The 26,552-nt window shown below is 49.5% G+C and overlaps 1 protein-coding gene across 1 annotated transcript; it reads right to left on the reverse strand.

Annotated features, from left to right (window-relative positions):
* Positions 1-451: 451 nt before the first annotated feature.
* On the reverse strand, positions 452-21,816 carry GLTP (glycolipid transfer protein). The gene is made up of 5 exons (XM_031948789.1): positions 21,624-21,816; positions 5,724-5,782; positions 3,497-3,630; positions 2,059-2,209; positions 452-1,619 (listed from the first exon to the last, which is right to left on the reverse strand). Exons 1-5 carry the CDS (start codon positions 21,724-21,726, stop codon positions 1,437-1,439), a joined length of 630 nt encoding a protein of 209 aa, XP_031804649.1. The 5' UTR covers positions 21,727-21,816; the 3' UTR covers positions 452-1,436.
* Positions 21,817-26,552: the final 4,736 nt, after the last annotated feature.

Consider the following 26,552-nt stretch of genomic DNA (forward strand, 5'->3'; position numbering starts at 1 on the left):
ACCGACGAGCTGTGTGACCCTAGGCAAACGACTTAAAACAAAACAAAGGCATACAGCACCGGGCTCGGAGCACTCGGCTAACGGTGAAAGTCACAGGGACGTGGGCTTCCGGTGGTTGGGGGAAAGGGTCCGGACCTGGGTGGGCAAGCTCCGGTTCTAGGGGGCAGAAGGCGGCCGGGAGCGAGCGATAATCCTATTTTCTACCTAGTGATTAGATACGGAGTCAGATTTGGCCAAGAGAGGGGTCTCAGGGCCTCGCCGCTAACAGTCAGTGCTCCTAAGCCTGGGACCACATCACTCGGACGGCGCCAAACCCAGGGTCTGGGGGTCTGACAGGCAGACGAGGGACCAACCCGGGCAGAGAAGAGCTCTGTGTCCGTCATGTCGGGGCGAGACGGAAAGGCAGATCCAGGGCTGGGCTCGGATCAAGAAAACCAAGCGAGAGGCCAAATGTGATTTCAAAATAGAGTTTTAATGAGGATTATTCTGTTGTTTTTGCAAAGTCCCCCCTAATTCTCCAAGTGCAGCACAGCAACTCACTTGAGACCAAAATGATTTTAGATCCCAGCTTAGCAGCTCCCCAGGGCCTCGGTTAAGGCAAAAGAGGGGGGTGGGGGAGGAGGGTGCTGGATCCCAGCAGACCTATGCCCCCCCCCAGCTCCCCCCGGGATGACACGAATCACAAGACTAGGCTGGAAATTTTGCCCTTGAAGGAGGAGTTATCCGGAGGAAAGCAGAACTCAGCCCTCTCTGAGAAAATCTAGACCATTATCAAAGTGAGTGTCCCTGGGTTCGAGTCAGAGGCTCATGGGTCTTGCTGGAGGTTTAAAAACATCTGGCCAGAGGTCAGAAGAGGAAAACGGCAGCGGCGGCAGCAGGTGTCAGGAGGAGGGACAGAACACACTTTTTTTTTTTTAAATCCCACATAATTTCACATCACTTTTCATGAATGTATTTAAAAACACACGGGGAGCACATGTCTCACATCTAAAGGCAAGCTGACATGTTCCACGTGCCAGTTTCCCCCCTAATGGTACATCATTTCCCTAGAGTTCTGCACTCTGCAAAAATATTAACAATAATAAAATAAAACAAAAAACACTTAGGACTTGATTGGTTAGAAACGTTAATCAGCTAGATCACACTCATAGGGAATTAGGAAGACAGTCTAGATCTCCTGAAATTCTAAGGCAAAGTGGAAATGGGATGGTCAAATCTTATTGCTCTGTTTGTATAGAAAATCTTAAAATTTTATATAATTTAATATAATATATATATATATATATTTAAAAACAGGCTGTTCCTTAAAACTCCAGAGATGTTTACTAAGTTGCTGTCAGACAGCAGTCCTTGAATTCATTTCACAGTGATTCGGGTACTTGTTAAGAGCGGGGGGGGCTCAGGATGGTGTCTAGTCAGGGAGCCCCAGGCTACAGTTACACCTTATAATTGAGCTCGGCGTTCATCTTCGTGTACATCTCGTAAATGATGTCGATGGTGGCCGTGAAGTTCACCAGAAACAGGCGGACCTTTTCCAAGCACTGATCTTCTGGGACATCCTGTCCTTTGGAGAGGGCCTTGAGGAAGTCAGACTTGTACGGGGCAGCATACAGTGCTCCCTGGAAGGGGATGAGAGAGAGAAGGGAAGGCTCAGCAGGACACCTTCCCCATGGTAGAAGACACATCGCCTTCCATCCCGGGGGTTCCCCCAATCGATCACCGAACACTTTGGGAAGCACGGCACCGGGGCCATGAAAACAAACTCACACAGTCCCCCCAGCCACGGGGCTGACATACTGGGGGGAGGGGGTGGAGAGTCTAGTACGACCCCAGAGAAGGGTGTCTCTGTACACACACACACACACACACTATATAGTTACAAATAATTATATATATTATAATAAACGGTTTTGAAGGCAGAGAAGGCTGCAAACTCGTCAGTGGCAAGGCTCCAGAGTTGGAAGGGACCTCAGAGACAGATGGGACCCCCTCCTTTTACAGGTGAAGTCACTGAGGCTCCGGGAGCTCCCAGCTCCTCACCCCCCACGGGGCTCTCACCTGAAAGATCTTCTGCACCAGCCAGCCATGGTACTTCTTCAGCGCCATCTCGTAGGCTTTGGTCACATTGACACGGATGAGATTGGGGCGGTTCTCATCCCGCTCCCCATCACAGATGCTCTGCAGCAGCACCTGGATGAACCTCAGGCCTCTGTGGGAAGGAGAGCAGCCAGAAGACAGCGTGAGGACTCTGGGGTCCTCCTCAGGTCATCCCCCAGGGATGCCCCAGAGCCCAAGACAGCAGGACCTCTGCCTGGGACCTCCAGTGGAACCGAGCCTCCACCATGGCACTAGCTCTCACCAAGTCCATCAGCAATCCCACCCACACTTCCTTAGGATGTTCACCCTTCACTACTTCCTTTCTTTGGTAATTACATCGACCTCCCCAGCTCTGGGCAGATTAAGTCATTGAATGTCAGAAGATTTGAACTCAGTTCTCCTGATTGCAGAGCTGGTGCTCCATCCATTATAGCACCATCTAGCTGCCCCTTGTGTAAAACACCATTTTACAGATGTGTAAACAGGCTGGCAGACCCAAGGACATGAGAGCACAGCTTTGAGGTTCACAAAGCCCTCTCCCAACACCAAACACGTGAGTGCGCACAGCGACCCCAGCGACAGGGAGGTCGACTGCTCTGTCCTCAGTATCCCCGGAGGCTGGTGCATAGTAGGCTATCAATCCACCCACAAGCCTCTGCTGGCCATACTAAGCTCCAGCCCCTGACTTAGCAGTCTCTTCATTTCTTAAACATTTTGCTACTTTCCAGCTGGGCACAGAACTGAGTGCTGGGCAGCGGGCATAGCGGGGAAGGAAGGCCAGCCCGGATCAGGGAGCGCCTTAGGGAGGCTGCTTGGCGTCGGCCTGGGTTAGAATCCTGCCTTGTACACTTAGTAGCTGGGGCACTATGTGGCTCCTTTGAGGCTCAGTTTCCTCTGTAAGATGGGACCACAACCCAGGGGCCATTGGGAGATCCCAGTGCCAGCATCAAGGCCGATGGAAACATCTCAGGGTGAAGTGGCTGAGGAGGCGGGAGAGCCAAGGGAAGCTCATCTGGAGAATACAGGAGTCGGGTTCTCTTTATCTGGTGCTCCTGGAGCACACCCCTGTTTGCAAAGTTCTCTCACGGGGGCCATCAAAGCAACTCCCGGATTTCCAAAGAGGAAACTGAGGTTCAGGGAGTTTTACACCAACAAGGCACAATTATAAGGGCCATTTTACAGCCAAAGTAAAGAGCTCCCAGAGCACAGAGTCTCACTCAGGGTCACGTAGCTAGTGTGGGCTAAAAGCAGAATTTGAACCCAGGTTTTTGACTCCAAGCCCAGAAATCTGAGTAAAGAGCTTTAAAATATGCGTGCACACAAATACTCACAATCACATACATACACACACACACACACTCTCTCTCTCTCACTCTCTCTCTCTCTCTGACTCTCTCACCTTTTCAGCCACATCAGCGCCAGTGTGGCCCCGACCTTTGGCCAGTCAGCCCCATACATCTCCTTCTCGACTTCTAGGATATTCTGCAGTGTTCGGAACTTGGCGGGGTCTGTGTCGTAAACAGCCCGGATCGTCTGGAAGCGACAAACACAAACCAATTTGTTTCCAGGTTGAAAGGCCCTGTCCCCCACAGGAGGCCTTCAGAGACAGGACCCATCACCTCTGCCCAAGCCGCTGTCACCTCCCTGCCTCCACCCCAGGGCTTTTCCCTGCGAGGGTCCTAGAAGAGGGGGAGGGGTTGGCAGCCCCCGTGGAGTCGAGGAGATTTGGGATTTCAGGAAAAACCATGAGAAATTCAAGGAGGAAAAATCCAAGGTGAGAAGAGGGCTCAGGGGGCAGTGCCACAGGGCGGGCACTCAAGGCCTGGCTCTCCCACTCACTAGCTGTGTGACAAGGGGACAATCAAAGTGCTTCCTCTGAGCTTCACTAATGTCATTTATAAAATGGGAATAATAACAACTTTACTAATCACTTCTCACGGCTACCATGAGGAACCTAGGTACATATGTATCCACATATGTTTGTATATGTAGCAGGGGTTGTGAATAATTACTTAAGCAACCGCTTTATTGTTGTTCAGCTGTTAATAAACAGTAAAGCCAACAACCCAGATGCTTATTTAAATGCAGAAGATGGGAGGGATGAGCTAAAAGCCGAAGGGAGGGGCACTTTCTTCAGTTTATCAAAAGTTGCTTAATCAATCAGGGTGGGGGCTCAGAGCTAATGCATCACAGATTTTGCAACCAGAGCAACGAATAAGGAAATCTCCAAACATAGCCCCTGACTGCCTTAGAACCTAAGATGAAAATGAATCAAGAAAAACTAGATGACAGCAGGAAGAGAGATGTGATTAGGTGATCACCCAACCTCTAGGTGGGAATCAACAATAAGGACAAGTTTTACATATGCTTTAAGATATTTAACATGTATTGGTCAACGTGCCATCTGGGGGAGGGGATGGGGGGAAGGAGGGGAAAAGTTGGAACAAAAGGTTTTGCAATTGTCAATGCTGAAAAATTACCCATGCATATAACTTGTAAATAAAAAGCTACAAAAAAAAAAAAAAAAAAAAAAGACAAATTTTAAAAACACAAATGAGAAGGGAGCAATAGACTCTTTCTGTGGGTATGTATATACAGGTGTGTACGTGTAGATTTATAGACACTGGTCCAGACTTGGGATTTCATCAGTATAGGGCTCCTAGAGCAAATGTAGATGGGCGCCAACTCCTCAGTGACCAGTCTCAGAGAGACGCCAGGAACTTTGGCCAGTCAAAAAATTTGCCCAAGATGACCATGTGCGTATGCCAGAAATAGGCTTGAACCCAAAGCTTCCTCTCCATTCTTCCCCCAAATTAGTTGACATCTAGTTTAAATGTTTACTTAACAGCTGTTTCCCCCAAGTAGAATATAACGCTTCCTGAAGGTAAAGAAGGGTTTCACTTTTGGCACACAGTAAGTGCACGATAAATGCTTATTGAATTGAATTACTGACTGCCTTTTCTTCCAAAGTTATGTATAATAAATATATGCAGCCAATTTTTCAGAATAATGGAAAACAGAAACAGCATTAGAAATGGAATCCATTTTTTCCCCCTAAGACAATTAGGGTTAAGTGACTCACCCAGGGCCACACAGCCGGGAAGTATTAAGTGTCGGAGGCCAAATTTGAACTCAGATCCTCCTTACTTCAGGGCTGGTGCTCTATCCCCTGTGCCACCTAGCTGCCCCTCGAATCCATTTTTTAAAAGTACTTTTTGCTTTTTAAAAAAAAACCACAGGTCCATACATTCAGACTTATTAAGGGCCTTCTTTGCAAGATACTGTGCTAAGTGTTGAGGAAACAAAAGGAAGAGATCTAGAGCCTCCCCTCAAGGGCCTTCCCTTCTGTGGAAAGACTGACATTAATTTGGGATGGTGTCCAATGATCAAAACCACAGCACCTCTCCTGGAGAGGGAGGATAGGAAAGGAGAAGCAGGAGCTGTTCATTCAACACCCTTCACTATGCCATGAACAGCACCAGGAAACGATCCCACTGTCCATCAACAAGGGATCCCCGACTTCAGCGGCCATTCTCACCCACACCTGGACTAACGGCGCCTCGAGCATGGACCGTGTTTGCCAGAAACGTTCCTGAAATATTGAGAAAGAGACTCTTTGCACGTACCTTGATGTTTCCGCTGATATCCGCTTTGATTGGCGTGAACACGGGTGAGCCAAAGCAATCTGGGGAAAGAGAGAAGAGGCAGGACTTCAGGACAATGACAAAGAAGGAAGAGCCAGGAGGCCTGGGAAGGCCTTGAGCTCCCTGCCCCCAACAGCATTCTCTGGTCCCCAAACTTAAACATCCCTTCATGTCTTGTTTCTATATCTAACTATTCACCCTGGGGTGATTGGGAGTTCCCACCTCTGGAGAAGGAAGAGTCTCAGTTTCCTTTTCTGTAAAGCAAGAGATAGTGGACACGTACCCCCTCATTAATTTAAGGGGTTTGCTGAAAAGTATCTGTTAGGCTGAAATCAAATGTTTTTACATTGCTCTATAATCAATCAATCAAATTAAAATCTAGAGATCTGATCAATGGGCAAGGTTCCTTGGAGCTGCCATGACCTAGAAATTCTATGAAAGATTGCTAACATCAAACTGAAATTTAATTTTCAAGCAACCAAGTGCCCGGCACAGCACTAAACACCGGGGGTACAAAAAGAGACACGAGGCAGTCCCTGCCCTGAAGGAGCTTATGCTCTAACAGGGGACGCATCATGCTGACAGCTGCACAAGCTATTTCAGCCTCCCCGAGCCTCATTGTCCCCATCTGTCCAACACAGGAGCTGAACCACACAACCTTCCTTTTAGACCCAAGATCTGGCCACCACATCCCTTCATCTCTGTGCTTCTATTTACTGTCTTGAAAAACAATGGCATGCATTCCCAATGGCAAATGGGCAAAGGAGATAAGCAGACAATTTTCAGATGAAGAAATTAAAGTCATTTCTAGTTATATGGAAAAAAATGCTCTATCACTACTGAGCAGAGAAATGCAAATTAAGACAATTCTGAGATACCACTACACCTCTCAGATTGGTTAAGATGACAGGAAAAGATAACGACAAATTGTAAAGGGGATATGGGAAAACTGAAACACTAAGACATTGTTGGTGGAGTTGTGAACTGATCCAACCAATCTGAAACTGTGCCCAAAGGGCTATCGGGCTGTGCATCCCCTTTGACCCGGCAGTGTTTGTACCGGGCTTACATCCCAAAGAGATCTTAAAGGAGGGAAAGGGACCCACATGTGCAAAAATATTCATGGCGGCCCTTTTCGTAGTGGCAAGAAACTGGAAACTGAGTAGATGTCCATCAGTGGGAGAGTGGCTAAATAAGTTATGGAGTATGAATGTTATGGAATATTTTTGTTCTAAAATATTTGATCAGCAGGATGATTTCAGAGACTGACAGGAACTGATGCTGAGGGAAATAAGCAGAACCAGGAGCTCATCATACATGGCAACAGCAAGATGATACGAGATCAATTCTGATGGACGTAACTTTGCTTGTCTTTATATCTCTAGCTCTTAGCTCTGTACCTAGCATACAGCAGGTATTAATAAATGCTTATTAACTGTATTCTAAAAACCAAAAGGCAAACAGAATGTTGCTCAGACCAAGGATCACAGAAACAGCCAGCAGACCCAAAGTTGGGCCCCAGGAGATGACATAATCTGAAGCAGAGCGAAAGGAGTCCTGTGGCCAGTACACAGCAGATCCCCCGCAATGCGTAGGGACCACGAGAGAGGGAGCGTGGGAGCAGAGGAATCATGGGAACAGTCTCTTCCGCGGAAGAGGTGGGGGACTACTAGGCACAGCACTACATCCACCTGTGCCCACCCAATATGTGTGGGGGATGTTTGTACTTAATCCTTCTTCTTGGTCACAAGGAAGCTTCGATCTGGAGGCAGGCTGTGGGGAAATAAAGGGCACCCACTGGACACATTTTCTAAAACAAGGCCCTGACGGATGTCGAGAGCTGCCAATTGGGGCTCCCGGAGCCTGCACTAGGCAGGGCAGCCCGGGGTTGGGATATCTGGGCACCTCATTCTCTGATCTCTGACATTAGGAACAAGCTCCTGCCTCCAGCCCAAGGATGGCCTTAGGCCCATGGGACTGGAGATTCAGAGCTGAGAGAGGTCTGGGCAGGGAGGGATCAAGGCCAACCTCCTTGCTTGCCAGAGGGGGAAACTGAGGCTCAGAAAGGGTGAGGGGAGGAGAGGCAGCCAGGGAGTGGCCAAGGCAGGACTGGAACTCAGGGCCCTTCCTGGGAGACCTTGGCAGCAAGATCTTGTTCGAAGGGGAGGTTCTGGGCTGCCCTGGGCAGATTTGGAGCCCAAGGGCCTGGATTCTTAGCCTGGCTCCGAGCTTCCTTCCTAGAGTGTGGACAGGGAGAGCAGACAAGATCCCGGAGCTGCAGAGCTGGAGCCAAAGTGGGCCCAAGGTCCCTCAGCCTTTCCCAGGCTGGAAGGCACAGGCTTTGGTCTTTCCTGTCTCCCCAGGGCCGGTAGCTAGTAAGTGTCTGAGACCACATTTGAATCAGGTCCTCCTGACTCCAGGACCCAGCTGGCCCCAGGGGAGGCTGTTTCCGAAGCAGTGACCCCTTGCTGGGTGGGAGCCCCCAATATAAACTCTTTCCCATGCCGGTGACTCAGCATGGGCCCCACCCAGACCTTCCCGGACGCTGGGGCAGCTCCTTGGGCCCTGTGGGCACACCGAGGCCTGGGAATCAGCAAGGCTGGGAAAATGCTCCCCTGACTCTCAGGGCCACGTCAGGCCTCCACTCTCCTCCCCCAGCTGGCAGAGGCTGCCAACCAGCCAGCGTTGGCGCTCAGGATGTCGCTCAGCAACTAATGACTTAATTAGGGGAACACGCCTTTCACCTCGCCCATGGGTCTCTGGATCTTATCGCGGGGATGCTGACTCTGGAGGTTTGCTCGTCAGGATGGGAATATTGTCTTTCCCAAGGGATGGGCTCTCTGGTCAAGCTCTGGGTAGGAGTGTTGGCAGAGCTGAGCCGGACAGCCCAAGAGCATCCTGGAACAATGGAATGAGCTGGCGGACCAGGGCTCAAATCTCGTCTCTGCCTCTCGCTCCCATGGAACCCCGGGCCTCAGTTTCCATGTCTATAAGATGGGGGGAGACTAGTCTCAGTGAGCTCTGAGGCCCAAGGATCTCAGGATCCTATGAAAGATTTGGGGTCTAAACTCTAGCAGAAACCTGCTGCCTGTGGGATGCTGGCCAAGTCACGGCCCTCTCTGGGCCCAGGGGCAGCTTCAAGCTCTAAACCAGACCCGTAACCTCTCCTCCTGAGTTTGAACCCAGGGCAAGAGCGGATGATGAAGAGCAGATGACTGTGTGTGATGTTCAGTGATGGGGCAGAGAAGGGGGCAGGAAGGAATCAAAGCCAGGACCTCGACTCCCAAGAGCTGAGACTGAAACCGATTCCACTCCGAAGCGAGGGGACCATTCCACAGATGAGCAAACCGACACTCGGGTTAAAGCTCGTCCCACTAGCCCTCAGGATGGTTACAAATGAAGAAGTCTCGTTCCTAGACCATCCGCCTCCACCACATTTCTCACACATTAAGTGAGGCTTTATTTCTCTCAGGGCAGAAGCCACATCCTACCCACTGAACAAATGAACAAGCGAATGAACAAATGAACGAACAAGCAAATGAACGAATGAATGAATGAATAAATGAGAAAAGAGCCCTTGGAACCTCTCCCCCCGGGCTTCTGCCAGGTCTCTTCCAGTCCTAAGGACAAGCCCAAGCCCCCAGGACTGCCTCACTTCCCTCTTCTGTAAAGTGAGGACAAAGATGCCCACCTCTGCTACATCCCAGACGAGTCGGACAGTGAGAACACCAATGAAAGAGAAGTTGTTACTGTTATTATCATTATTATTAACACCAAAGGAGAGGAAGTTAAGAGGCGTTTGGTGACCCCGTCACCCCCAAGCCAGCTATTTCATTGGTCTGTCTCACAATTACATAAAGGGGGAAGGTCAATTTTGGTCACTCAGAAAATCACGACTCACATTTCTGGGGGGAATAAAGGGCCCATTATATAGCCTGCCTTGTGGTGGGGAAAAGGGGCTTTTTGTTCAAGGTTTCTCCATCGGAGTTCCAGAATGGCAGAGAACACGGCCATTGTGAGCGGACTGGGAGGGAAGAGGGGGCGGGACGGGATCCAGCCCGTGGGACACGGGCATCGAAATGGGGCCTGAGTGTCCATCTGGGCCATGTCGGGAGGGCCGCGGCTGGAGGAACCCACTTCTGACACCTGGGAAAGGGGGGACATAGCCAGGAAACGGGGCAGGAAGCCTTCGGGGACTCAGCTCTGCCCCGCCAGCCTGCAGAATGCAGATGTGGGAGGGAGGGGAGAGAGACACGGGCGGAGGCAGGAGGAGATCCCCCGATAACGCGGCCCAACTAGATTCCACAAGGGAGGAGGGGAAAGGGCGGCTCGGGGGAACGGGGGAAGGGGTGTCCGGGCAGCCTGATAAAGATCATACCAGTGATTAAGGTCCAAAAGCTTCACATAAATTCCAACTAACTTCCCCAACTGGTCTTGCAGAGCCAGGACCGGGGACAGGTCAGGGGGCGGTGGCCCCGGCTCGGCAGAGGGCCTTCGAGACACCTCTCTGTACAAAGGAGATGCATCTGGGCTTTTAAGGCGGGGACCCCCGCCAGGGGCTGCAGCACATAGCGCGCCGGGCTGGGAGTCAGGAAGGCTCCTGAGTTTAACTATAACCTCAGACACTCAGTGGTTGGGTGACCCTGGGGAATTTTACCTGGTCTGCCTCAGTTTCCTCATCTGTAAAATGGGCTGGAGAAGGAAATAAGCGACCACTCCAGTATCTCTGCCAAGAAAATCCCCAATGGGGTCACCACCGGACTCAGACAGGACTTTAATGACCGACCCACCAGCCCGGCAGAGCTGCAGTCTCCAGGTGGTGGGACCCAGTGGGCGCACGTCACAAATTACAAGGCAGCCTGATTGTCCAGCCCTGCCGGGCCCAGTGATACCTCGTCCCCAGCTGGTTCTCCTTGACACCTGGGATGGAGTTTTGCCTTTCTTTGCACCTTGAGAACTGCTGAGTACATTTAAGTGCCTACTAAATGCGTAACTACTGAGGCTTCTTGGCTTTCATGGCCCTACACACCCAGCCCCAGCCTACTCTTCTAGCCTATTATTCATTATTTCCATTCTCTATTGAAGCGGCCCTCTTTGCCCTCCATCTCCCACAGCCACGCCTTTGCACTGGCCATACCTGCCACTTGCAATGCCCACCCTCCTGACCATCTTACCCCAGAAAAGGCCTGCCTCCACTTAGCGACACCCGTCCACACTCCCAGAGCCCTCGAGGGCAGCGCCTGTTTCCCATCACACCCCCACGCCCGCAGCACACGGAGGTGCTTAATAAACGCTTGCAGACTCGACGGCTCCATCACAAGCCCTGCTGACTGAACCCCAGCAGAGGAGCTGTTTCCTCCCGAGTCTCTGTTGTATTTCTGAACAGGCCCCCCCCCCCCGGGCTCCCCCAGGCCCGCCTTTCACACGGAATGCCGGGGCCCTGCCCCGAAGTACCACCTGGGCTCGTTCTACTAGTTTCCCTCTTAAGCCAAACCTGTTTGTTCAAACTAGCACCCAGTGGCTGTGGCCCAGGCAGGGTGGGTCAGTGGAGAGCTCTTGCTGTGCAGAGGTCAGGAGACAGGGACGACAGTGGGTGCTTTCTCTCCTGGAGCCTCTCCTCCCCCGGCCTCCTACCACCTGCTTCCCAGGGGATGGAGTGCTGGCCTGGGGGACAGCAAGGTCCAGGTCCAATCCTACCTCAGCTCCTTTGGAGTAATGTGGTCTTGGACGAATTACTGCCCTTACTCAGAGCCTCAGTTACCTCACCTGTAAAATGGGGAAGGGGAGGCTAAATTTGAACTCGGGTCTTTCTAGCATATAGCAGGTGCTTAATAAATGCTTGTTGACTTGGCCTGAATTATCCAAAGGGCCAGGGGATGGTATGTTGGGATTCCAAGTTCACAAAAAGGCCCTCGTGTCCAACCCTAATTCCTTTTACAGATGAGGAAACTGAGGCTCACAGACGTGAGCAACCATCCACTGCCACAAAAGTAGAATTGGCTGGTGAATACCATAAGCACTTAATAAATGCTTCTCGCTGTAGTGGCAGAACTAAGACCATTTTTACTTCCATCGATAAGAATGCATTCAGGGGCTGCTAAGGAAATGCTGTCTGCCCTTGCTCATGACTTCCTGTGTGCTCTGAGCCAGAGGCTTTTTTATTTTTAAATAAACTCCTGCTTGAAGTCTTCCCTTCCTTTGCACGGTTCTTCCTCTTCCCCAACTTCAAAGGTAAAGCTACTCCTCTGCTCAAAGGCTGAAAACCAGCTTCATCAAGAGCATTATAACTGCGCAAAGTAAGCGTAAATAAGAGGGCATCAGGGCCTCGGTCCCAGACTCCCAGGGTCAGAGGGGTCTCCAGAATAGAGATCCCCTCTGTGTGCTCCTCCCCAGGAGCCCATCCTTGGTAGCCGGGCTTTGGAGCGTCTCCGCCAGGGCCCCAGCCCTCTCTGTTTTTGATCCTTCTTGCCTCCTGGCTCAATTCCGGAGAGAAGAGGCCATCAGAAAGACGAGGACAGTAGCTCCTTTCATCTTCCCTCCCGGCCTCAGTGGAGCTGGAGAATGCCCATCATTATGTTACAAGCAGAACCACCCCCACCTCTATTTGGAAATCCTTCTCTCCAACCGCCTGGTGGCCCCTACTCCTTCAAGAGTCCACGTCCCCTACCTGGCAATTATCTACAATCTGCCCTGCCCGACCCACCCCCGGCTTCATCCCGGGTTCCACTGAGAGATAACACGCCCTCTTCTCTCCCGGCCTCATTTCCAGCCTGGATGACTCAAGATGGCCCCACAGGAGGGTGAAGGACCACACCTCTGCTGGGAGCTTGGCAATCTGACCTGGGATGGCTCTGACTCAAATCCCACTTTTCACAGGGTCAGAAAATAAAACTCAGCTACAAAAAGGGTTCAGGCAATTACCCCAACAAATACTATCTCAGAGGAACCCGGGGCTGGCTCGTGATTCAAGTTACTTCTAATTAAGATGAATCATTTATTAATCCTCTGTTTGGTGGGGTGGGTGCTGGAAGGCGGGAGGGCCAGGGCTGACAGAGAACACAACCAGTTCGTGGAGGAGCCGAGCCGGGGGCTCCTGCTCCTCACCTAACCTAGTTCAAAGAGAAAGAATTGAAGAGTTGCCGCCCAGGCTGACGCCCTGGTGTTACCATTTAGGTCACAGAGTTAAGAGAATCAGGATTTAAACATAGCAAGAAGTTGTTCTCGTTTTTTAACAGGCTTCAAGAAAACACAAGCAGACAACCCTACAGTCTTACTAAATGCCCTCCAAAGGGGTGGGAGGGGACTGCAGAGACCCTCTCTGTAGACAGAAGGAAACTGAGGTTTGTTATAACAAAGGCACCATCTGAAGCATGATTAAAATCCTGAAATTCTAGATTCCCAATCCAGGACCAGGGTTCAAATTACACCTCTGATGCCTGGTATTTGAATGCCCTCGGCCAAGTGCTATGACCTCCAATGGCCTCAGGTTGGTCTAGATAATCTTTAACCTTCCAACTCCATGAATATTTCACTGACAGACTTGGCTAGCATGTTGGCTGATTTTGCTAACCTGCTCCACTCTATACTTGTTTTTTATCCTTTATAACAAGAGACTGGGGTAGGGAAGGGGAGGGAAAAAGAGAGCAAAAGCTGTCATTTTTTTAAAAAGCTGGCTCAAAATGTCCCCAATGGCTCAAAAGTCTGATGGGCACAACCTCCATCAAGATCAAGAAACATGTGTTAGACTCCATGTTGGGCAACTGCTGGCTAGAGGCAAGGGTGTAGCCAGGGGTCCTCAAACTACGGCCCGCGGGCCAGATGCAGCAGCTGAGGACGTTTATCCCTCTCACCCAGGGCTATGAAGTTTCTTTATTTAAAGGCCCACAAAACCAACAGTCTGAGGGACAGTGAATAGCCCCCGATTTAAAAAGTTTGAGGACCCCTGGCTGTATTCTTTGTCCAATTATGAAGAAGTAGTATGTGAACAAACCAGACCTAGATCATATCACTGAAGGACTCAGACGCACGGAGCCATTTTTAAAAGAGACGACTCTCACCTTATGTTTCCATACTCAGACAAGCTGGGGCCTGGGAGAATCAACAGAGTTGGAGTGGGCGGAAATCAAAGAGACTTAAGATCTTAGCTTGGGTAGAAAGAAAATGTCTTTATGGGGGAACTATCTGACCAACAATGGTCTGAGCTGTCTGCTCCAGAAAAAGGGGATTCTTCCCCCTCTCTTTTCACTATCAATATTTTAGACTGCACTGAAAGGAGGGATAGGCCTTCTGTAATTTATCTACCCTGCTCAGACTCCCCAGAAAGAAAACTGGGTTCTAGTTAAGCGGTGCTATTTAAGAAAGATACTGATAAGCGGGGGAACATACAGCAGATGCCAAGGAGGATAGTTAAAACAAATCAACAAGCATTTACCAAGCACATGCTATGTGCCAGGCAAAGGGCCTAAAAAGACAAGAAACAAGCTAATTTTTGTGTGGAAAGTGTTTTGTAGTTTTGCTCACATAGTTCCTGACTCTCCCTTGGCAGATAGATTCCCAAATATTTTATGCTATCGACAGTTATTTTAAATGGAATTTCTCTTTGTATCTCTTGCTGCTGGATTTTGTTAGTGATGTATAAAAATACTGATGACTTATAACAAGCTAATTTTTAATAAAAAATGAGACTGAACTCAAAGAACTTAGTCTAACAAAGGGAGACATCACAACACACACACACAGACATACAGAGAATCCAGTCATAATGAGCCAGAGATAATCTCAAAAGAGAGGCTGGCAATAAAGAATAAGAAAGTCTTCTTGCAGAAAGTGGGACTTTAGCTGAGGTCTTGAAGGAAGCCAAGAAAGGCAGTAGGCTGAGATAAAGAAAGAAAGAGTTTCAGGCATGGGGAGAGTCTGGAGCCCAGAAATAGAGGGTCTTGTTCATGGCCAAGAGGTCAGAATCACTGAAAGAAAGAGTATGTGAAAGGCTCTAAATATAAGAAGGCTGAAAGGTATGGAGGACTAGATCAGGAAGGCTTTGAAAGTCAAATGGAGGATTTTATACTTGGCTATTGGGGGGGAGGCAGAGATAATATAGTCAGGTGAAACTGATGAGAGATGCTGCAGAGGTGAAACTGATGAGAGATGCTGCAGAGGTGAAACTGATGAGAGATGCTGCAGAGGTGAAACTGATGAGAGATGCTGCAGAGGTGAAACTGATGAGAGATGCTGAAGAGGTGAAACTGGTGAGAGATGCTGAAGAGGTGAAACTGGTAAGAGATGCTACAGAGGTGAAACTGGTAAGAGATGCAGCAGAGGTGAAACTGATGAGAGATGCTACAGAGGTGAAACTGATGAGAGATGCTGCAGAGGTGAAACTGATGAGAGATGCTGCAGAGGTGAAACTGATGAAAAATGTTGCAGAGGTAGAACTGATGAGAGATGTCACAGAGGTAAAATTAATGAGAGGTGCTCCAGAGGTAAAATTGACAGGTTCTGGCACTAAATTGGATATGGAAAGTGAGAGACAGTAAGGAGTCCAGGCTGACTCCTAGGCTTCAAGCCTGGGTGAATGGGAAGATGGTGGTACCCTTAACAATAGTAGTGAAGTTTGGAAGTAGGGAAGAGATGGAGAGAAAGATAATGAGTTTTGTTTTGGATATGCTGAGCTTCAACTGTCTATGGTTCGTCCAGTTTGAGATGTCTGAAAGGCAATTGGAGATGGGAGACTAGTGATCTCCGACGTCACAGAGAGGTTAGAGATGGACCAGAGGAGAGATGATAATTGAATCTATGGGAACTGATCAGATGACCAAGTGAAACAGAAGAAGGAAAAGTAAAGTCTCAGGACAGAACCCTTGGGGGATATTTACAAGCCCCAGTAAACAGAGAAAAAGAGCGGTCAGAAAGGTAGAAAGAACAAAGAGAGAGGGGGAGAGGGAAGGGGGGGGGAAGAGAGAGATCCCAAAAACCTAGAGAAGAGAGGATCAAGAAGGAGAGAATAATGGACAGTATCAAAAGGTAGAAAGATCAGGGAGAATGAGGACTGAGGAAAGACCAGTGGATAACACTGATAACTTGGGGTGAGGCTGGAAGTCAAACCACAGAAGTGAGAAAAGTGTAGGGGTAGAAGACGTTAGGGTCCTATTGGAGATGACATAAAAGGGAGGAGACAGATAGGCCAATAGTTCAGGGATGGGTGCATCAAAGGAGGGGTTTAGGGGATGGGGAGACATGGGCATGTTTGTAGGCAGTAGAAAAAGAGCAGGTGTTATACCAGCTACAGAGAGAAAAGACGGCAGGTGATCTGAAAGAAATGGGAAAAGAAAGAACTGGGAAAAGACCACAAGGAAGCTGGGAGACAGAAGGGAGCAAGAAGCCAGGTTACAAGAGCCTTAAGTGCCAACTAAAGGACTTTATGCTTGAGCCTGAGGGCTCATTGGGCCCTCAGCCCTGGCCTCTGGAGGAGGATAGATAGAGTAGGGAGTCTTGAGGGAGGGGACCAACTGTAAGCACTTTCATACCAGGTGATAAGGAGAAGGGGATGGAGAGCAGAGCCATTGGGAAGGGGGTACAGGTGACGATGAGGAGGACATTGGATCTGGGGGATGATGGTGGTGCCCTGGACATAATAAGGATGCTCTTAAGATAGGAGAACTGGGGGGCCGGGGAGGTGAAAGATAATGAATTCAGTTTTGGACATGAAGCGTTTGAGCTTCTTCCGGGTGGAGATGTCCAAGAAAGAGAGAGACGAGGGCCAGAAATCCAGATCTGGAATCATCTGCACAGAAATGCTAGAATCTGCCTTTCAAAGGAGGCTGCTGGGGGAATCCAGGCAGCATCGTCTGAGCAAATTCTGGCAGGAACAGAAAGCAGCACAAGACCAGGGACTCCATACTGGGGCTGTCTCCCCGACGGGACCAGAATAATTGTGCCAGCCTGTCCACTGGGGAAGGAGCAAAGCCAATTTTCCACACCATGAGATCATCAACTGAGCCCCTTCATTCATTCACTAAACATGGGTGAAGAGCCTGCTGGTGATCTGAGTAACAGAAAGAATTGGCAACTTTGATCCCGAAGATCTGGACTCAATTTCCACCTGACCCTCTACTTCAGGGGTCCTCAAACTTTTTAAATAGGGGGCCAGTTCACTGTCCCTCGGACTGTCGGAGGGCCGGACTATGGTAAAAACAAAAACTTTGTTTTGTGGGTCTTTAAATAAAGAAACTTCATAGCCCTGGGTGAGGGGGATAATCGTCCTCAGCTGCCGCATCTGGCCCATGGATTGTAGTTTGAGGACCCCTGATCTCTGTAGAACCCTGGATGAGCCTAACCCTTAATTCTGTCATCTATAAACTGGGATTACTAAGCCCACACAAGAGGTGCAAGGCTCAAATGGAAAAGCACATGGCCACCTCTAAAGACAGCCAATCGGCAAGATTTTCTGAATGTTGAAAACTGTCATTGCATGTATTTGGAAAAAATAAAAAGCTATTTTAAAAAGAGCTTTAGAAAGACTTATTAAGCTGATATTTTAGGAGTTTGTTTAAGGAAAGGTTAAAAATGATGAAAGAAAACTATGGTTTCCATCATTCTGGGAGGCTAGGCTATGTAGCCTTTTCAATTAACCATTTAAAGAAAGTCATTTAAAAGTTATCAATGATAGAGACTCAAAAAGAAAAAAAATAGACAGCCAATCAAGTACCCAAGCTGTGGAGTCCACATCCTCGGAATATCTCCCATCTGTCCCCTCTTCCTCACCATTTTCACCTCCACCAGCCTAGCTCAGACTCACCGGGCCTCTGCCCTGGACTACTGAAAGAGCCTCTTTCTTGGCCTCCTTGCCTCCAATCCAGCTGCCAAAGGAATATTCCTAAAGCACAGGCATAGCACCGAGGCTGCTCTGCTCGATGCACCATTAGGCCAAGAGCTCCATGAAGGCTGGACTATCTTTTCCTTCTTTTTGCATCCCTAGCACTTAGCACAGTGCCTGGAACAAAGCAGGCACTTAAGCGTTGAGTGAATGAATGAACGCCTCCTTTTGCCTATTAGGGTCTAACACAGATCCCTCCACTTGATATTTAAAGACTTTCAAAAACTCTCTCCAAGCTATCTTTCCAAACTAAGTTCACAGTATCACTAAAAGTAATGTTTACATACACACACATACACAGCCCTGTGTCTCTGTCTCTGTTTTTCTGTTTGTTCCTCTGTCTCCCTCCTTCTTTGTCTGTCTGCCTCTGCCTCTCTCTCTCATCTGACTGTTTCTCTGTCTCTCTCTCTCATCTGACTGTTTCTCTGTCTCTCTCATCTGTCTCTCTGATCTCTATCTCTCACCTGTCTCTTTCTCTCTGATCTCACTCACCTATCTCTCTCATCTGTCTCTGATCTCTCATCTCTCTCACCTATCTGTCTCTCTGATCTTTATCTCTCTCACCTATCTGTCTCTGATCTCTCTCAATCTCTCTCACCTGTCTCTCTGATCTCACTCTCTCACCTGTCTCTGATCTCTTTCAATCTCTCTCACCTATCTGTCTCTCTGATCTCACTCTCTCACCTATCTCTCTCATCTGTCTCTGATCTCTCATCTCTCTCACCTATCTGTCTCTCTGATCTTTATCTCTCTCACCTATCTGTCTCCATCTGTCTCTGATCTCTCATCTCTCTCACCTATCTGTCTCTCTGATCTTTATCTCTCTCACCTATCTGTCTCTGATCTCTCTCACCTATCTCTGATCTCTCTCTATCTCTCTCACCTGTCTCTGATCTCTCTCTATCTCTCTCACCTGTCTCTCTGATCTCACTCACCTATCTCTCTCACCTGTCTCTGATCTCTCTATCTCTCTCACCTATCTCTCTCACCTGTCTCTCTGATCTCACTCTCACCTGTCTCTGATCTCTCTCAATCTCCCTCACCTATCTGTCTCTCTGATCTCACTCTCTCACCTGTCTCTGATCTCTTTCAATCTCTCACCTATCTGTCTCTCTGATCTCACTCTCTCACCTGTCTCTGATCTCTCTCACCTGTCTCTGATCTCTCTCACCTGTCTCTTGATCTCTATCTCTCTCACCTATCTGTCTCTCTGATCTCTCTCACCTATCTCTGTCTCTCTGATCTCTCTCTATCTCTCTCAGCTGTCTGTCTCTGTATCTCTCCCCTCCATCCCCTGGCTGTCTGCCAGGCCTGGAACGCTCTCCCGGCCCATCTCACAATCTCGTCAGGGCTCCGAGCTCTCGGCCCGAGGCAGGCAGCGGGAGACTCCGATTACTGGGTCAAGGAAGCCGAGGAGGCAGAGTCAAATAAGACTTTTGCCCTCTGGAGGATAAAGTGAAAGCATCCAGTGAGGAGATGGGAGCATGGCAAGAAGTCAGGGGAGGAAGGAGAGGAGCAGCAGCCGGGAGGAAGGACTCCAGGAGGAGCAGCCGGGAGGAAGGACTCCAGGAGGGGCTGCTCTCTTAAAGGACAAGCTGGCACGAGGGAGTTTCAATTGCTGAAGAGACAAAGCAACCAGTGAGATCACAGATCCATTAACGAGCAGGAACCAAGCCTAAGACAGTTTTTAATGAACTCGTTTTATAGATGAGGAAGGGGAGCCCTGGCCAGGATCACCCAAGCCAGTAAGGGTTAAGAGTCAGGATAAGAAATGAGGAGGAGGAGGATGAAGGAGCCTGAGCAGAAAACATGGTGGCTTTGGAGTCCCAGGACCGTTTGCTTTTCTGGGGCTTGTTTCCTCCTCTCTAAAATGACAGGGTGTGGTCTCACCCATAACCATAGGGCCTTCACCTTGCTGGGCCTCAGTTTCCCTTTCTGTAAAGAGAGGGGGCCGGGCTCTACGCTCCTGAGATCTCCAGTTCTGCCCCCTGAGGCTAACTATAGAGCACACATGCGACTCTGACATGGGGGTTCTACTGCTCATGACTGGCCCACAGTCACTGGGCTACTGTCAGAGGCAAGACTCGAACCCCGTTCTCACCTGACTCCCAATCGAGTCCCCCACTGTGCTCCTGACTCTATGTGGCCATTAAAGAGAGAGTGTACAGTCCTTCTGTCCGGGAGCCCCAAGGACACAGGAACCGCTCGGAGGGAGCAGAGGCAAAATGACGGGATCTCACTCATCAGGAACTGGGCCGGCTGCTCGGGCTCCCCAGCTTCTGATATCTTAAAGGCAGTTTAGACAAACCCACAATCTCAGAGATGGGGGGGCATCTAGTGGGCCCTGATCAGATCAAAAATAAGAAGCTTTTCTAGAGCCCCCAGACCCTGGGGCCCAGAGCAGCCCTGCCCGGACCCTCAAAGCTCGGGATTTACCCTTAGTCTGTGTTGTGCCCCCCCCCCAGGCGCCCCCTCCATCCGCTTCCCAGCTTCCTTTGTAAAATAAAATGGTTCGTCCAGGACTTAAACGCTAATCGGTGTTTCATACTCTCGTCTGCTTAATTTTATTACTTACAATGTACCTGTTCCGAGTAAAGTGCTGGGGCTACGAGAGGAAAAAGGGGGCCCTGCCCTCAAGAAGCTGAGATTTTAAAGGGAGCAGGGAGGGAGGAATCCTATCCCCGGGAATAGAAATCGAACCCAAAGTAATCACGTTAAGTATTTCCCAAGAAAGATGAGCCAATAATAATAACTGGGGAGAAAGGGAAGAAAGGGGGTGGGAAATCAGGGAGGGCTTCATGTAGGAAGTGGTACGCAAACTCTGATGGCTTAGCATCTGGATTCTGCTCCAGCCTCAGTGATTAAGGAAATCAGGACCCCAACGCTCCAACGGGCCAGGACCCAACAAACCAAATGAGACGCCCCTGCTTCAGCCCCTGGGCCCAGCGTGGGCGCTCCCCCCTGCCCTGCCTTAGACCAGAAGCCTTTGGGGCTGGCCAGCCAACCCGAACCCAGGAGCAGGCCCAAGCTTGCCCTCTCTGGGAACTGGGGGCTCCAACTTCTTTCTCCCACCCCAGGGAGAATGTCCCGAGGGGGCCCCGTGGGATGTAGGGACCCCGAAAGCCGCGCAGGAGCAGCCAGAAGGAAGCCCCGCAGGGGACAAAAGCAACCGGACGCTCGGTTTCCTCTGGGGCAGAGACCCGGAGGCAGAGCCAGCTGGAAAATTTCCACTCCTCGGCCGTCCCTGGCTTCGGGCTCCAGAGGGAAAGCAGGACAGGCCGGGCAGGAGGGAGAACCTCAGGGTGGGTCCCCAGGGGGTTCTGGGGGCTGCCAGAGCGGAAGGGGAGCATGGAGAAGCTCCCACTGTTCCCCAGGGAGCCTCAGGGATGGCCAGCGCAGAAAGGAGCCTCGGAGACCATCGGGTCCGAGCTCCCTCATCAATCAGGGGACACTGAGGCCCGGAGGGCCTCCCTAGGGGTGGAGGGAGTTTTTACAGGGGAAAGGAGACTTTTTACGGGGAGGTTCTTTCCAGGGGAAGGGGATTTTTTAAAGGGAAGAGTTTCTCTTTTCGAGAGAGGTAGATTTCCTTTCCAAGGAAGGGGATTTCTTAAGGGGGGGCGTCTCTTTCCAGAGGAGGGGGCAGTGTCTTTCCGGGGGAGGGGGCCGTCTCTCTGGGGAGGGGCGCTTCTTAAAGGAGAGGGGGCTCCTAACGAAAAGGGAGCCGTCCTTTCCCAGGGGAGGGGGGTCTTTCCCGGGGGAGGGACTTCTCACAGAGGAGGGAGCTCTTTCCGGGGGCGGGGCCGCCTCTTTGAGGAAGGGGACTTCTTAGAGAGGAGGGGGCGCTTTCGGGAAAGGGAGCTGCCTCTTCCCGGGGGAAGCGAGGCTCGTTTCAGGGGGGACGGGGCTTTTTCGGGGAGGGGAGAAGCGCTCTCCGTTCGGGGCCCGGGGAGGGCGCGCAACCCGGAGGGCTGCCCGGAGGCGGCGGCGGCGGCGGCGGCGGGCGCACTCACCGAAGAAGGGCGGCAAGTGAGCCACGGCGTCCAGGAAGGGCCCGGTCTCGATCTGCTTGTCCGCCGGCAGCGGTTTCAGCAGGTGCTCGGCCAGCAGCGCCATGGCCGGGTCGGCGTTCGGGCCCAGCAGGAAGGCGGCAGCGGCCGCCGGGTCGCGCCCCCCCGCGGCGCCGGGCCCTGCGCCTGCGCCGCCCCCGCCCCCCGCGGCGTCCTGGCCGCCATCGCCTGCGCCCGCCGCCGCCACCGCGCCGTTGTCCGCAGTCGCGCCGCCGAGCCCGGCCTCCCGCCGAACCAGCAGCGCCGCCCGCCGGCCTCGGGCGCGCCTAAGCCTTTCGGAGCGCCCCGCCCCCGGACGCGCTCCGCCAATGGCGAGGCCGAGCTCCGCCCTGCCCGCCCACTTTCGGCGGGAGGACACGCCCCCAGCCCCAGGCGCGTCTCCCACTGGCCGATCCGGGCCCCGCCCCGCCCATTCCCGCCCCTGGGCGGGGCGGAGGAAGGAGGCACTGCTCCCGAGGTCCCAGCCCCAGAAGGGCGCGGAGCCCCGGGCTCAGGGAGGCTCCCTCCTCCGCGGCCTCGCCCGGCCGGAACTCGCCTCCTCCCCGTAATTATTGCGAGTCTGTCAGCCGGCCGAGCTAAGGGCTCTGCCTCAGCAGCCAGCCTGCATTTATTAAGCACCTACTGGGTACCAGGAGCCCGGGCTGGGCGGGGCCACCTCCTTCCCTCAGTTTAACCGACTGCGCTGTTAGAAAGCTCTTATTGGCGGCCGGGGAGTCACTTACAGGCACTGGCCCAAGTCCCGGGGACACAAAGAGAGGCCGGTGTCCCGGTTCTCCAGGAACGCCCAGTCTGGCGCAGGCGACAAATGGCCCTGATCATGCGCAGCCGTTTTCATTGTGTCCCACGCTCCGTGGCCCCATCTGGGGCTTTCTTGGCAGAGAGAATGTTCGCCATTTCCTTCTTCAACCCATTTTACAGATGGGGAAACTGAGGCAACCAGAGTGAAGTGACCTGCCCAGCTAGTCAGCGTCTGAGGTCAGGTTGGAAAAGGAATCTTTCTGACACTCTCTCCACTGCTCCCCAGCTGCCATCTTCTTCATCCTCCTCCTCCTCGTTTTCATTTATATCACCTAGGCAAGCTCTGCCAGCCCCATTTCCTTTTTCCAGCTGCCTCCAGGAGCCTCTGCCATCCCGTGCCCCCAGACGGGCAAAGCCCATCCTCATCTGTGACACTGAAGACTGTGCCACCCGGGTTTCTGGGCAGAGGATGGCACCTCCCTGGCTTGCCCCATGCCTCCCTCCATGCACTCTAAATCACATTCACTTTCTGGGGTGCCAGGTCACCCAGAGGTCACCGGGACCATTGGCCTCCATCCCATCCGTGTGCTTATCTTTTATTCACAATCCTGGTAAAAATCCACCTCAGTGACCTCCCACCTGTGACCCCAAGCCCAGCACCCAATTAGCCAAAATAGCCAAACTTTTGAATAAAGTCATGGAAAGCTCAATTAAATTTGGGACTAGGAGAGCACTAGGTTCAAAACCAAGCTCTACCCGTCACCTTGTGATCCTGGGCAAATCATGTAACCTCACTGAGGCTTCCCTTTCTGGAGCTGCCTCTGCCACAATTGAATCTGTTCTTTAATTTGGAGTAAAAACACTTTTTCCCCCCCAAACCTCAAGACTCCTTAGGATGGAAAATGACTAGGTAAATGTAGCAATCTTTGTCCCATTTTTCTCCCCACAGCTGAAGCTCTGCCCTCCCCCGTGGCACCCAGAAATCCCGTCGTACCTACTTCGCAGGTTTGTGGCGAGGCTCAAATGAGATAATGTACATATCCATCTGTCTCCCATCTGTCGATAGGAACGGAGTATGGACCTTCTGACAAAGACAAAAAGAAAACAACCCTTGTTTCTCTTTTTTCCCTCTCTACTCTCTCACTTCCTGATCTCTTCAGTTCAAGGGCTCCACTTAGCACAGACATCTTATTAAGACTAATGGCAAGTGCTGAGAAGCCCCTGGGTCCTCCCTTCTTGCCCCACCACTATCTCCGGAGTAACAATAGTCTGACTGACTCTCCAGTATGGCTTGTGGTGGATTCTATTTAAAGACTCCCTGGGAGGGGGTCAGGGGGATGACCTGGGATCTTCCCCCACTCAACTCTTATTCCCCTTTGAAACAGAGACACTTCTAGGTGATCTCATGTCTGAACCTCCGATTGCCTTTTCTGCCTTTCTTGAGTAGGGGATCGAACCCCATTCTCAAGATGGACAGATCCAACTAATGCATTGTCGGTGGAATTGTGAACTGGTCTGGAGAGCAACTTGGAACTGTTCCCAAAGGGCTCTAAAACTGTGCACACCCTCTGACCAAGCAATATCCCTAGTAGGCTTATATTCCAAAGGGATTTTTTAAAGGGGGATGGGAGGAGCATCCATGTATACAAAAATATTTATAGCAGCTCTTTGTGTGATGACATAGAATTGGACACTGAGGTTGTGTCCTCTATCGAGGGACAGCCAAACTAGTTGTAGTATATGGTTGTGATAAAATGTTAACAGAGATTATTGTGTGTCCTTCATTCTGGAAAAGGACATCCATGGCATTCAAGTGAATTGGATTTAAGTGAGGGAGAGCTGTGCAAAATCACCAGATTTACTTTCTCTTCCAGAGCCATCTGGGTCCAGTGGTTAGATCAGGGCAACTGGAGATGGCTCTGGATGCAGTGAGGAACCTTGAACTTTTTTTTTATTATAGCTTTTTATTTACAAGATATATGCATGGGTAATTTTCAGCATTGACGATTGCAAAACTTTCTGTTCCAATTTTTCCCCTCCTTCCCCTGACCCCTTCCCCCAGATGGCAGGTTGACCAATACATGTTAAATATGTTAAAGTATAAGTTAAATACAATATAAGTATACATGTCCATACAGTTATTTTGCTGTATAAGAAGAATTGGACTTTGAAATAGTGTACAATTAGCCTGTGAAGGAAATCAAAAATGCAGGTGGACAAAAATAGAGGGACTGGGAATTCTATGTAGTGGTTCATAGTCATCTCCCAGAGTTCTTTCCCTGGATGTAGCTGGTTCAGTTCATTCCTGCTCCATTGGAATTGATTTGGTTCATCTCATTGCTGAAGAGGGCCACGTCCATCAGAACTGATCATCATATAGTGTTGTTGTTGAAGTATATAATGATCTCCTGGCCCCGCTTGTTTCACTCAGCATCAGTTCCTGTAAGTCTCTCCAGGCCTTTCTGAAATCATCTTGCTGGTCATTTCTTATAGAACAATAATATTCCATAACATTCATTTACCCAATTTACCCAACAATTCTCCAACTGATGGGCATCCACTCAATTTCCAGTTTTTAGCCACTATAAAAAGGGCTGCCACAAACATTTTGGCACATACAGGTCCCTTTCCCTCCTTTAAGATCTATTTGGGACATAAGCCCAGTAGAAACATTGCTGGATTAAAGCATATGCACAGTTTGATAACTTTTTGAGCATAATTCCAAATTGTTCTCCAGAATGGCTGGATCCGTTCACAACTCCACCAACAATGCATCAATGTCCCAGTTTTCCCGCATCCCCTCCAACATTCATCATTATTTTTCCCTGTCATGCTAGCCAATCTGACAGGTGTATAGTGGTATCTCAGAGTTGTCTTAATTTGCATTTCTCTGATCAAAAGTTATTTGGAACATCCTTTCATATGAATGGAAATAGTTTCAATTTCATCATCTGAAAATTGTCTGTTCATATCCTTTGACCATTTATCAATTAGAGAATGGCTTGATTTCTCATAAATCAGAGTCAATTCTCTATATGTTTTGGAAATGAGGCCTTTGTCAGAACCTTTAACTGTAAAAATGTTTTCCCAACTTATTCCTTCCCTTCTAATCTTGTCTGCATTAGTTTTGTTTGTACAAAAGCTTTTTAATTTGATATAATCAAAATTTTCTATTTTGTGATCAATAATGATCTCTAGTTCTTCTTTGGTCACAAATTCCTTCCTCCTCCACAAATTTGAGAGATAAACTATCTTATGTTCTTCTAATTTATTTATAATTTCATTCTTTATGCCTAAATCATCAACCCATTTTGATCTTATCTTGGTGTATGGTATTAAGTGTGGGTGCATGCCTAGTTTCTGTCATACTAATTTCCAGGAACCTGTTCTTCTAAATCTCCAGAATCCTCTAACCCTGAATATGTCCATGATTTGATTTTTGTTGTTGTTTTAAATATTTGCACTTGCTTTGTTAATAAATTATGATTATTTTTCTATACACATGTTGTTTTCCTACACATGAAATATGCCTCAAAAAGAGGGAAAAGATGGAGCCTACCTTTAAGGACCTTACCATTTAAGGGGGAAACAATATAAAAACAAATATATACAACGCAAGCTTTGTAAAAAATAAAAAGAAAATATATTTCAAAGTCCAATTCTTCTTGTGCAACAAAATAACTGTATGGATATGTATACATATATTGTATTTAACAAATACTTTAACATATTTAATATGTATTGATCTACCTGCCCTCTGGGGGAGGTGGTGGGGGAAAGGAGGGGAAAAGTTGGAACAGAAGGTTTTGCAAGGTTCAATGCTGAAAAATTACCCATGCATATATCTTGTAAATAAAAAGCTATTAAAAAAAAAAAAGGCCAGGTTAGCAGGAGATAGAACAAAAAATAAATAACTAAATAAATAGTTCCTTGACTATTTAATAAAATAAATCCTTGACTTTCAAAATAAATAGATCCTTGACTTTCAAAAAAAAAAAAAAGAATCCTTGACTTTCAAAAAAAAAAAAGAATAAAAATAAAATAATCAACAGAGAAAAAGTACTGGAATTAGGAGGGGTTGGGGAAAGCCACCCTCAATCAATGATTAAGAATAGGTAAGAAATGAGGCAAAGA

The sequence above is a fragment of the Sarcophilus harrisii genome, chromosome 1 (assembly GCF_902635505.1).
Source record: "Sarcophilus harrisii chromosome 1, mSarHar1.11, whole genome shotgun sequence".
Classification (NCBI taxonomy): domain Eukaryota; kingdom Metazoa; phylum Chordata; class Mammalia; order Dasyuromorphia; family Dasyuridae; genus Sarcophilus; species Sarcophilus harrisii.